The sequence below is a fragment of the Furipterus horrens genome, unplaced genomic scaffold (genome assembly GCF_987537825.1).
Source record: "Furipterus horrens unplaced genomic scaffold, mFurHor1.1.pri manual_scaffold_9, whole genome shotgun sequence".
In the NCBI taxonomy this organism is placed as follows: Eukaryota; Metazoa; Chordata; class Mammalia; order Chiroptera; family Furipteridae; genus Furipterus; species Furipterus horrens.
In genome coordinates this window covers 81,782,586-81,794,032 of record NW_028327179.1, presented here as the reverse complement: position 1 = coordinate 81,794,032, position 11,447 = coordinate 81,782,586, and the positions used below count along the sequence as shown (strand labels likewise).

At 37.1% G+C, this 11,447-nt stretch overlaps 1 protein-coding gene across 1 annotated transcript in view; it reads left to right on the top strand.

Moving 5' to 3' along the window:
• Window positions 1-4,281: 4,281 nt before the first annotated feature.
• The window catches only part of POT1 (protection of telomeres 1), a 69,440-nt gene continuing 62,274 nt past the window's right edge, over window positions 4,282-11,447 (top strand). Inside the window, exons 1-3 of the mRNA XM_090286782.1 lie at window positions 4,282-4,459; window positions 6,551-6,623; window positions 7,517-7,608. Of these exons, the coding sequence (XP_090142908.1) occupies window positions 4,337-4,459; window positions 6,551-6,623; window positions 7,517-7,608 (288 nt within the window). The 5' untranslated portion in view covers window positions 4,282-4,336. The remainder of the gene's footprint in view (window positions 4,460-6,550; window positions 6,624-7,516; window positions 7,609-11,447) is intronic.

Here is an 11,447-nt window from a genome sequence, read left to right as displayed (position 1 = left end):
GGGATTTATCCCTCATAGGGTTTTTCACTGCATTTGATTTGAAGAAAACTAGAAGTTTTGCACTTCTGGTGCTCATTATTTATTAGTGAGAATCTCATTTTAACTCTTCTTAAAATTGAACACTTTTACATTGTAGATTTTATATCAAAACATTCTCCTTTGCACCTTCAAAATTATAACTTGTCATAGTTATTACATTAATTGTTAGTCTTGAAGTAGCTTTTATGCTGCTTCTATAGACAGAGAACTGTAATGGATTGTTTTGGAATATATGATTTCAATGCCTTATCTAGTTGATTCAACCTCTTTTTTTTCCCGCTCATTTTATCTTAACTTGTACCACATATTCATGTTCAATTTTCTTAATTTGTAGGAGAAACTAATTAGTAACGTGAGGGAAAGCAGTATAGGCTCTTGTGCCATCTGCTTCCCCAGTTCTACCACTAATTAGGAGATTGTGAAGAAGAAACAAGATGGAAATTTACTTGGATGTGTAAGAAGCATTTAGGTCCTAGAGAAATGAAAACAATCACAATAAAGCAGGTATAGACAATATAGACACTTCTGTTAGATGTCTTCATTACACTAGAAAATGAAGGTTTATAGACTAAATAGAGGAAAAGAATAAACTACAAGTTGAAGCTGATAGAGGATAAGAGAAAAACTAAGAACATGTGGCAACAAAATGAAAACACTTCCAAAAAAAAATGAGTAAGAAAGGCTAAAACATATCCTTTTGGCTTAGCAACAAAGAGGCCTTCAGTGATTTGACAGGCCATTTCAATATAGTGAGCTGGAAGTGTCATGAGACAAAGAGGTGAAAGCCACGGATGAGGAAAGAGCAACATGTTTCCTTAGTATATCATTCAACAAATATTTAGCCCCTACAATGTACCAGGCACAGAAGAAGCTCTATGCAAATAATGGTAAACAATTTCTCTCTGCCTTTAATAAACTTAGGCTATGGGAGAATGTTTAAATACTGATGGCAAAGAATAAGAAATAGCAGTTTAAAATATTTTAAGAGAAGATATAATTGATGACAGAGTGAAAGTATCAAGATCCAAGGTGGAGGAACAGTTATTTCTGAGCTGAGTGAGGCCAAGGTAGGAAGAGGAGTATCTAAGCCTTACTTAGCATAGTTTTTCTAAAAAAAAAAAAAATGTTGTCACTGCTGGTTTATGCAGGGTATATGATTACAGGGTTGGAAGTGAAGCTAGGCTAACACTGAATGCTTCCTGCCAAAAAAAAGTTACTTTAAAAATAGTTAGGTGTTTCCTCCTGCAAATATGTTATCTATAGCAGATATTTTTTAGTTCAAATTAGCCTTGAAAATATTTATGTAATTCTTTTTAAAAATATTTTTTTACTTATTTTAGAGAGAGGGGAAGGTAGGGAGAAAGAAAGGGTGAGAAACATCAATGGGAGAGTGAAACACCAATCAATTGTCTCTTGTACGGCACCCCCATGACCACATGTGCCATGACCAGAGTTGAACTGGTGACATTTTGCTTTGTGGGATGACCAACCAATTGAGCCACACTGGTCAGAGCTATGTAATTCTTTATTATTGTTTTGCACTAGGTAGATTTGTTACCAGAAAGGGGCCTGGCCCTGAGTGAGTCTGTCTAGGACTAGCCAGTAGTGTGTGGGTTCTTGACTCAATGCAAAAAAATTTCACAACATGAGTCCCGATGATATCTGAGAATACATTTATTGAAGTCATGGACTGTGAAACAAGGAAGGGCTTAGAGATAGAAGAAGCAACAGGAGAGTCTAGGTGGTGCTGCTTTAGCCCTCTGGAAATGTTATAGGAAAGAAATGAGCCTCAGGCAAGGCTGCTTTAGCTCACTGAGAAGTCAAGAGAAAAAGCGGGCCTTGGGCACAGGTTCAGGGGTTTAGTCCTAGGTGAGTTGCTGCTGCTCAGTGCTCCTTTATTGCAAGCTCCATGGGGTCTCTTAGGGTTTAGGAGTTTCATGCCTGTGGGAGAAGTAGAAGGGAAGGGAAAAGATGTGGGCTCCTAGAAAGGAGGGCATACCGTGGGTCCCTCTTTTTGAGGATTTTTAAAGGGGGTTGGGGGTTAGGGGAGGATCTCAATAGAATATTTAACAGCTTTATGGTGATATACCAAAATGGAATTTATTTCCTTAACTTCATCTGTCCTTGGGTGTGGTTGGCAAAATGGCTCTAATTGAATTTCTGCTATCTAGCTCCCCGAGTAGGGTGATTGAAGCTATTTACCCTCTGGTTGGGGAGAAGAGTAAAATTTACTCTTAAGTGTCCTTGGTTACAAAAGATGGGATTTTGTGATTTACTAGATAGCTGTATACAGCTTTGCTGTTTAACTCCCTCAGTTTCCCTATGCCACTTATTTTGGCTTACCAGCCTGCCTCAATTTCACTGAAATAAAATGATCAGAGGCATGAATCATAAATTAGCAGAGGATTCACATTTAACAGTATCTTGTCAAAATTTATAACAGAGACCTTAACCAAGACAGTAATGTGAAGGGCCCTTTGGAGGACCTCTCACATCCTATGTCAGTCGTGAATTCTGTACAGAAGGACTCTATGGTTTTAACAGAACTTTATGGTATTACTCCTCCCCCTCCAAATCTCCCACCCCGACTTCCTTTTCTCCATATGGAAGGTCTTCCTAGAATTGGCTCTCTTCTTGCAAGGGGCTCACTCGTCATGGATGCGGGTACTGAGTTGCAAGCCTTCCTCCCCCGTCCCAATAAGTCCTTTTTGGTGAAGGAATACCTGGCCCACTTTTTGTTTACAACGAACAATGTCTTATTAATTATACCACACATCATATCCCTATAAACCAGTGAAGAGGTTAATGGAACATGTGTGAAAATAGCATTACTCATTGCTGGGACTATTTTTTAGTAGAATGTACATCTGGGTCATTGCTGGGGGAGTGGGAGGAGAACTGGAGGTTAAAAGGAGTGCTTTGCCCACGGGAGCTTCCGCTCTACCAAACAATCTCAAATTCATCCATGGTTTTTAAAGTTTTTAATTTGTCACAGTTTGGATTTATTGATTGATTGATTTTTAGAGAGAGAGAGATGTGAACATCGATTTTGTTCTACTAATTTTCCTACTTATTTTTGCGGGCATTAATTCTTGAATGTGCCCTGAACCTGGAGCAAAGAGTTTAGAAATCAGCTCCCGCCTTCCGCAGCCGGTGCTTCTGGCCCAGGCCTCGGGGGAACGGATGGGAGGCGGAGCTAAGACGAGCAGCGAGAATTCGGGATGGACCCCGTACCGTTTTCCCACCATCCCAACGGCGCCGCTCCTTCTATTTCGCATTCCTTTAAACTTATACCGCATCTTAAACAAAGGGAATCACCTAGCTATGCCTGCTGTAGGCAGGGGAGCAAGCAGCAATTCACCGCTAGCGCCCGTTTACGCATGCGTGCAACTCTGCCGCCAGCGTGCGTGTGACGTCAGAGGCGCGCCCGTCTAAAGCTTGGTTTTGCTCTAGATCGCGTGAGTAAATTTGATATCGGGTTTGGAGTTTGTTGCGTGGGAACAAGGTGCATTGGGCTTGAATTAGTATTATAAAGAGGTTGATTAAGTTTAGGACAATATTTGATATAGTCATTGCAGCCAAACTCTTCATGTGGGCCACTATCGCGAGCCAGCTGTGTTCAGCGTGTTGCTTGGCGTTTTGGAACCTGCTTTGTTAAGTTAGAATCTAAGTCCCAGCCCGCACGGATCTCTGCTGGCTGGAGAGAGGTTGGTGTGCACACAGAAAATTCTGTATCGACACGAGAGCAAGTCCCAGTTAAGAGTTTTGAGAAATAAGATTGAACCTACAATGCTAGTCGTTTCTTTGCATTGTGTTGGGGCTGGAAGGAAGAGGCAGCAGATGTATTTTGGAGTAATTTGCTTTTGGTGTACAATTTGTGTGCACAATATTAAAATGCCAAACGGATTGAAAAAACTAAACCAAAACTTTTCAGTCCTCCTTCCCTTCCCCAGTAGCTTGCACCTTTTAAAGCACAGTGGTAAGCCTATTCTTAGCGCAGTTTTCACAGATCCTAAAGTTGACTTCTAGAGGTACTTTTTTTAAAATACAAAGCTAAATTGAAGAGAGTTAAGTTTCAGTGCATTAGGAGGATGCGTATATTGATGCTTGTAATAAAATTATAGCATAATCCATTCTCACCAACAGTGATAATTAAAGGAAAAGCAAAACAAAGCTAAGTCAAAGAGGCTTAAAACAAATTATTGACTACATTTTGTATAAAACAATGTGTGTTTTCAACAGCAAGATACCACCTTTCCTGAGTTTGCTTTGGACAACACTGTAAAGCAGATCTGATATGCCACTTGTATTAATAAAAGAAGTCAACGGGGTGCCTGAAATTGAGCCGCTAAATAAACTGCACCAAGTAAATTTCAGGTCCCTACAGCTAGGGTGTGATTATAGCAAGAAATATATTCAGGTAAGAATTTTCATAACTCGGAATAGTTATCTTTTGTGTTTAGCAGTTAGACTGTCATGTGCCTAGGTATGCTTTTTCTTTGAATTTCTCCTTTTTGGTAATTGAGCTATTTGGATCCATAAGTCACTTTTTAATCCAATTTAGGGAGAGTACTGGCTAATGTTCCATGGAATATTTTCCTTCCCACATTATTACTCTCTTCTCCTTCAGTATGTCAATTACATGTGTGTTTGTATGTTAGGTTGTTTGCTATTGTACTACAGGTGTTCATATTGTGTTCTTTTTTGGTGGGGGGGGTATTTTTAGATTAATTTCTGTTGTTCTGTCTTCAAGTTCACTGAACTTATTTCTGCAGTATCCAATGTTCTGTTTCACATACTTAGTGAATTTTTCATTTTCATTATTGTACATTTAAGTCATGGGCTAAAGAGAGAATGAGAGGAGGGAGGTAAGAGATTTATTAGTACAATGAGTTCCAGAGTAAAAAGAAGAGAAATACTGCTACATTTATATCTGGCCCTTCTAATCAATATTCTTCATATAGACATTTGTTATGCTTCTGTTTATTATCTTTTATGCTTCTGTTTATTTTCTGTTTTCCTGGATATTTTATTTCAGATGAAATAAAGTTTTATGTATTAGTTTTCTTCTGTTTCCCCCTTCCAGCTGCAGTTGGTTTTCACCAAAGCTCTAAGCTTCTTAGATTTGTTGTTCTTCTGCCAGCAGATAGGTACTTAGTTCTGAAAGAAAGTGAAAAAAAAGGCAGACAGGGATCCTTGCCTTTCTGCAGTAACTGCTGCCACCCACTCTTGTACTGCTCCTGGCCTGGATCTTGTCAGGTTTGTGGAGAAGAGCTTATAAGTCGGTGTGAATCCCCTTGTGCTTGCAGCTCCCAGAGTTTCCATGTCATTTCACTAACCTATACGTGGCCTTTAACAGCTTGTTAAAATGTTAGATAAATTTGTCTTATAGATGTCAGGCATGGTTTTCCATTTACCTCAGGTGAGCAAGTGCTCACTACCCGTCTCACATTGGAGGTCTTCTCTTCCCTTAGGTTCCTGGCTAGCTGTTGCCCTAAGACTTCAGATCACTTCCCTCCTATCTCTCATTGGAGGTGCTTCTCTTTTCCTAGGTTTCTAGTTATGTGGTTGCCTTCCGACTTCAGCTCTGTTGGGTCAAGAAAAAAATTTGAATTTGTGCATTGTCCAACTTTTTCTTGTGCTTTCCAGTTTCCTTCCTCCTAAGTGGAACTATTTACCTTTACTTTTGACTGAATCCGTATGTATAGCCGATAGTCACTTGTCTTTTTTTTTTTTGATTCCTATCTTTTAAGTAAAGTTGATTTATGAACATAGCTGTCGTTTTTTGTTGTTGTTGGCGATATCATCAAAGTCTGAATATTAGTTTGAGAGACATGCATTATAGGACCTATTTTTAAACTTTATTAAATTACATTTCTATGTGGAAGTTTTCAAAGACCTCTATATTATATTTGCTCAAAGAACCATTAAACTTTAGAGCCAGAAGAAATTATAGAAAGTATACAGACTAAATACTTTATTTTTTTCTGATACTCTGATTAAATAACTTTTTTGGCTGATAGAGTTGGTATGTTACAGAACAAAACAAAGACTAAACTGTATTTGTGCCTTAGTCCATTGATTTGTCTACATTGTTCATATTTATGAGATTTATCATTTTGTACTTTAAAATTTTTTCTTAATAAGTTTTGATTTCTTTCTAGGGGCAAACTCTTGATGTTTTTCTTTAATAGAGAACAATTTTACAGGCTAAAGTAAAGCTGAAGTTGAGCTAGTTCATCTTTATATGTAAAATGAGGAATTGATAATATTTAACAAATAAGATTGTTTAAGAAATTAAATTATGAACCTAAAGTATTTTTAGGCTCCTCATTTTTCTCTAGATAAATCACTTTAATGTTTTAAAAATACTGATTTGAATGTAGTACTTTAATTTCTTGAAAGATCAAAGCCATTTGCCTTTAAAAAGTTATTCCGATTTTTCTTTATACCTTGGTATTACAATAAACTCTTTTGGCTCTTTTATGTAATTCTTGTTCTCTTATATCAGGGAAAACTTTCACGTATCTCGTCTTTAACTTATGGTGGAAACAGAACACCTATTTTGAAGGTTGGACTACAAGGTATATAAGACCATTTCTATTTAACTTTTTTTAAAAATTAATTTGTTTGCTTACTTATTTATTTTTAGAGAGAGGGGAAAGGAGAAAGAGAGGGAGAGAAACATCACTGTGTGGTTGCCTCTCACTCACACTCCCAACTGTGGACCTGACATGCAACCTAGTCATGTGCCCTGACTGGGAATCGAACCAGCGATACTTGGTTCGCAGGTCAACGCTCAATCTACTGAGCCACAGCAGCCAGGGCTTCTGTTTAACTTTTTGCCTATAATCTACAAATGCATAGCTTTGTAAGTAAATACACATACATAAGTCCACACCAAAGCACAATTTTATTTATACAGTGATATAATTGATCTTAGCATTCAGCCCTGCTGCAGTAGTTATAGAAGTAACTTCTGGAGAATGAAGATTATGGAGATTCTTTCCAAAGCCTAGAAGACCCAGATGAGGTTACTTGTAAAATGTTCATTTCTTATGCCCAAGTAATTTTCGTTTTCAAAATTAAATATAGCTTGGTCTTTACCTAGACACACAGCTCTTTTAAAATTGAATAATTAATACCATGTTCAGTTTCTTTTGATTATAAACATGGGAAAAGAAGTAGAAAGTGGTCATTAAGTGATGTTAATGTGATATTTATAGAAATTTCAAAAATGTATTTTAGTTGAAAATGTTATATTTTTTTATTTTTGTGCCCAGTAGCATTCTGTTCATTGTTTTTAAACTTATTATAGTAAACTAAACGTGAGTTATAAACATTTTAATTATTCTTTATAATTACATTTTGAAGTAACTATTATTTTTAGAATGTAGTTGCCATCATTTTTCTTGTGTGTATAAAACTGCTGTATCTAACAGGTGTTTCTCTGTGTGTATGTGTGTTTTTTCTCTAGAACAAGAAAATTCAGATTCGGAAAGTAACACCATCAATGTATTATTTTTTGGAAAATTAGCAAAGGACTGTGCAAAAGTTTTCTCTGAAGGGGTAAAGTATTTTCATATTATTTTATTTTAGAAGTAGATTTAGAATTATTGTTGATACTATATTCATACTGTAGACCTGTTTTTTAGAGAGTCATTATATATTTTCAGGCACGTAAAAAATGATATGTAAAGAACCAGCACCTTTAAAATTGAAGCAATCCTAAAATGAGTAATACTTAACATTAACATAAAAAGGGACAATTTTTCCTCTCACTTCATTTTAATTTTTAGCATTCAATAGAATATCTTAAAGATGTGTGTCGTCGTCGTCGGCAGCCGTCCGTCTCGAGAGACGATGGTGTAGCTTCTTAAGAGTCTATCTGCACCGCCGAGAATGGCTGTGCAGTCCAACTCGGGAGTGACACGGTATCTGTCTCCTCCCGTGTTGAATCGACATCTTGCGATGACGCTGGAGTGTCCTCTCCAGTGAAGCTGAAGCTACAGAGCCTGGGCAGGGTGATATGGAGGGTCTGCTGTTGCCCATGCAGCAGACCCCCCCTCTCTTCGCAGCTGAAGGGTCCAAGGGAAAGACGGAGTCAATACAGCTTGGCTTCAGGTGCGCCGCAGGAGTTGCCGGTGTTGACTACAACGTCAAACCGCCTTAGGGACTCCGGCTCCGGATTTTCTGTCGGGGTTTACTCCCTTAGCCTTTCCCCTGAAGAGGTATGCCGCAAGGCAGCGGAGGTTTTTTGGAGTCAGAGTTTTCCTTCTCTGAAGATGTGTGTATTTCCACACAATTTAAAAAATTCTTAAGAAATATGAGCTGTAATTCTCTGTATGTTTGGGATATTTTTAAATAATTGTTTAAAAAATACATGCCCGCTAAGTCCTCATCAAAATGCTACCAAACCTAACCAGCAGCATATTAAAGGAGTAGACACCATGACCAAGATTCATCCCAGGAGTGCGAGGTAAGAAAATCAATCATTGCAGTACATCACAATAATAGAGCAAAGGGGGAAAATGATCATCTTAATTGATGCAGGAAAGGCACTCCTAAAATCCTACACCTGTTCATAATCAACACTCGGAAAATTAGGAATAGAAGGGAACTTCCTTAACATTATGAAGAGCAATTATGAAAAATCCACAACTAACATCATACTCAATGGTGAAAGACTAAAAGCTTTTCCCTAAGATTAGGAATAAAACACAGGGTGCTCGCTTTCACCACTGCTCTTTAACATTTACTGGAAGTCCTAGCTAATGTAATTAAATAATAAAAAGGAAGAAAAGATACCTAAATTGTACAGGATGTAGTAAAACGATTTCTGTTCCCAGATAACATAATCTTATATATGAAAATCCTGAAGATCCCCAAAGAAAGCTACTAAAACTAATAATGAATTCAGCAGTGTTGCAGGGTATAAGAGCAACACACAAAAATCAGTCATGTTTCTATACACTTAGCAGTGAAGAATCGGAATTCCATATATGATAGCATTTGTAGTAATAACATACCTAGGAATAAATTTAACCAGTGATGTGGAAGACTTGTTCATTGAAAAGTTAAAAAACATTGGGAGAAGAAATAAGACTTAAATAAATGGAAAGACATGCATTTTCCTGAGTAGGAAAAATTAATATTATGGCATCAGTATTACCTGAAGTGATCTATAAATTCAATGCAATTTCTATAAAAATTTTGATGACCTTTTTTTGCTGAAATGGAAAAGTTGATTCTCAAATTCATAATAAATTTCAAGTGGCCCTGAATTCCAAATAATCTAAAACAATAAAAAATAACAAAGTCAGGACTCATGCTTCATGACTTTAAAACTTAATACAAAGGTACTGTAATCAGTATGGAAAGGGCATAAGCATAGACATGTATACCAATGGAATAGAATAAAAGAGTCAAGAAATAGACACACATATATATGGGCAGTTGATTTTTGACAAGGTGCCAAGTCTATTCAATGTGAAATTATCCAGCCACTGTGGAAAACAGTTTGGTGGCCCTTCAAAAAGCTGAACAGAATTATGGTATAACCCAGTAATTACACAACTAGGTATATACCCAGAAGAATTGAAAACAGGGACTCAGATATTTTTGTACACTAATATTCATTGTAGCATTATTCACAGTTTCCAAAAGGTGGAAACAACCCAGCTGTTTATCAGCAGATGAATGTGGTATACACATGACAGGATCTTATTCAGCCATCAAAAGGAATGAAGTTTTGATACCTGCTACATCATGGATGAACCAGAAAACATGCTGAGTGAAATAAGCCAAATGCAAAAGGAGCACTATTGTATGATAATGAATATGTGGAATAGGCAAATTCATAGAGACAGAAAGTGAAGAGTGAGAATGAGGAATTACTGCTTAATGGTTAAAGAGTTTCTATTTGGGATGATAAAAAGTTTTGGAAATAAATAGTGATGATGGTTAGAAAACACTGTGATTATAATTAATGTTACTGAATTGTAAACCTAAAAATGGTTAAAATGGCAAGTTTTACATTATTTATATTCCCAACCCCCAGTGGGGGAAACTTTGCCTGATTGGTGGTCCTGGCATAACGGTCAATACCTGTGCCTGTCTGGTCCTCTGAACTGTGGCTTTGTAGGAACTGGATCTTCTGCTGTTTGCGTTGTTTTTTCACAGTTGTCCCATTTTTTTCCCCCATTGCTCTCCACTGCCCCTCCCTGCACCCCCCACCCCACCCCCATCCCCCAGTCAGTCACGGCCCTGTTGTCCATGTCCATGGGTCATTCATATTAGTTCCTTTACTAGACCCTTCCCTTTCCCCGCTTCTCCTCCTTCCTCCCCCCTCTGGTCACTGTCAGTCTGTTCCTGTTTCCATGTCTCTGGTTCTATTTTGCTGATTTGTTTGTTCGTTAGGTTCCTGTATTAGGTGAGATCATATGGTATTTGTCTTTCACTGCCTGGTTTACTTCACTAAGCCTATGGACCCTCTGTATGTCCTCCTTGGAGAAGTGTCTGTTCAGGTCCTTTTCCCATTTTTATTGGATTGTCTGTCTTCCTGATGTTGAGTTGTATGAGTTCATTATATATTTTGGAGATCAAACCCTTGTCTGAGGTATTATTGCCAAATATATTCTGAACATCTATTATGAGTTAGGCACTGGTGATCCAAACAAAGTTCTTGTCCTGATACAGCTTACTTTCTAGTGGAAAAAGACAAATAATAAACAGATAAATTTGTATATAATTTTTCAAGTGACAAACAATGCTATGAAGAGAATAAAGCAGTGGACAAAAGAAGTGTTTGGATGAGAAGGGAGAGGAAAATACATTTTTATCTGGTGGTGAAGAAGTCAACCAGCTGTAAAACTGAAGCCTGCTTGACTTGGGAAAGCACACGTGGTTTGTAGATGAAGATGAGTATCATAGTGTATAGGGATCTCCAGTGAACCCTCAGTAGCATTTAGAGCTATAAAAAAGGTTCTTCAGTCAGTTAAAAGTGTATGTAAATTATGTATTTTTTAAAATTTTATCCCTGAGAAGGCCATCTATAACTCTTACTCCATTCTCAGAAGGATCCATGAATCTGTGATCATCAACTGTTTTTATAGAATTGTATACATGCAGCCTACATAATTTTTTAACCTATATTACCCGAATAAATTTAATAGAATTAACAAAAAACAAAAAACCCTGCTTTTTAAGGGCAGAATTTCATAAGATTCTATCCTGGTATATAGTTTAGTTAATAGTGAACTCTAATATTTCCGTATAATGTGCCCACATTATAAATAAAAGTGATTTGATAATAGAAATGCTTATCTTATAAAAATTTGCATTATTTTTAGAAAACTATGTTCATGAACATCAGTGCAAATATGAATACAATATTTTAAGGTCTTAAA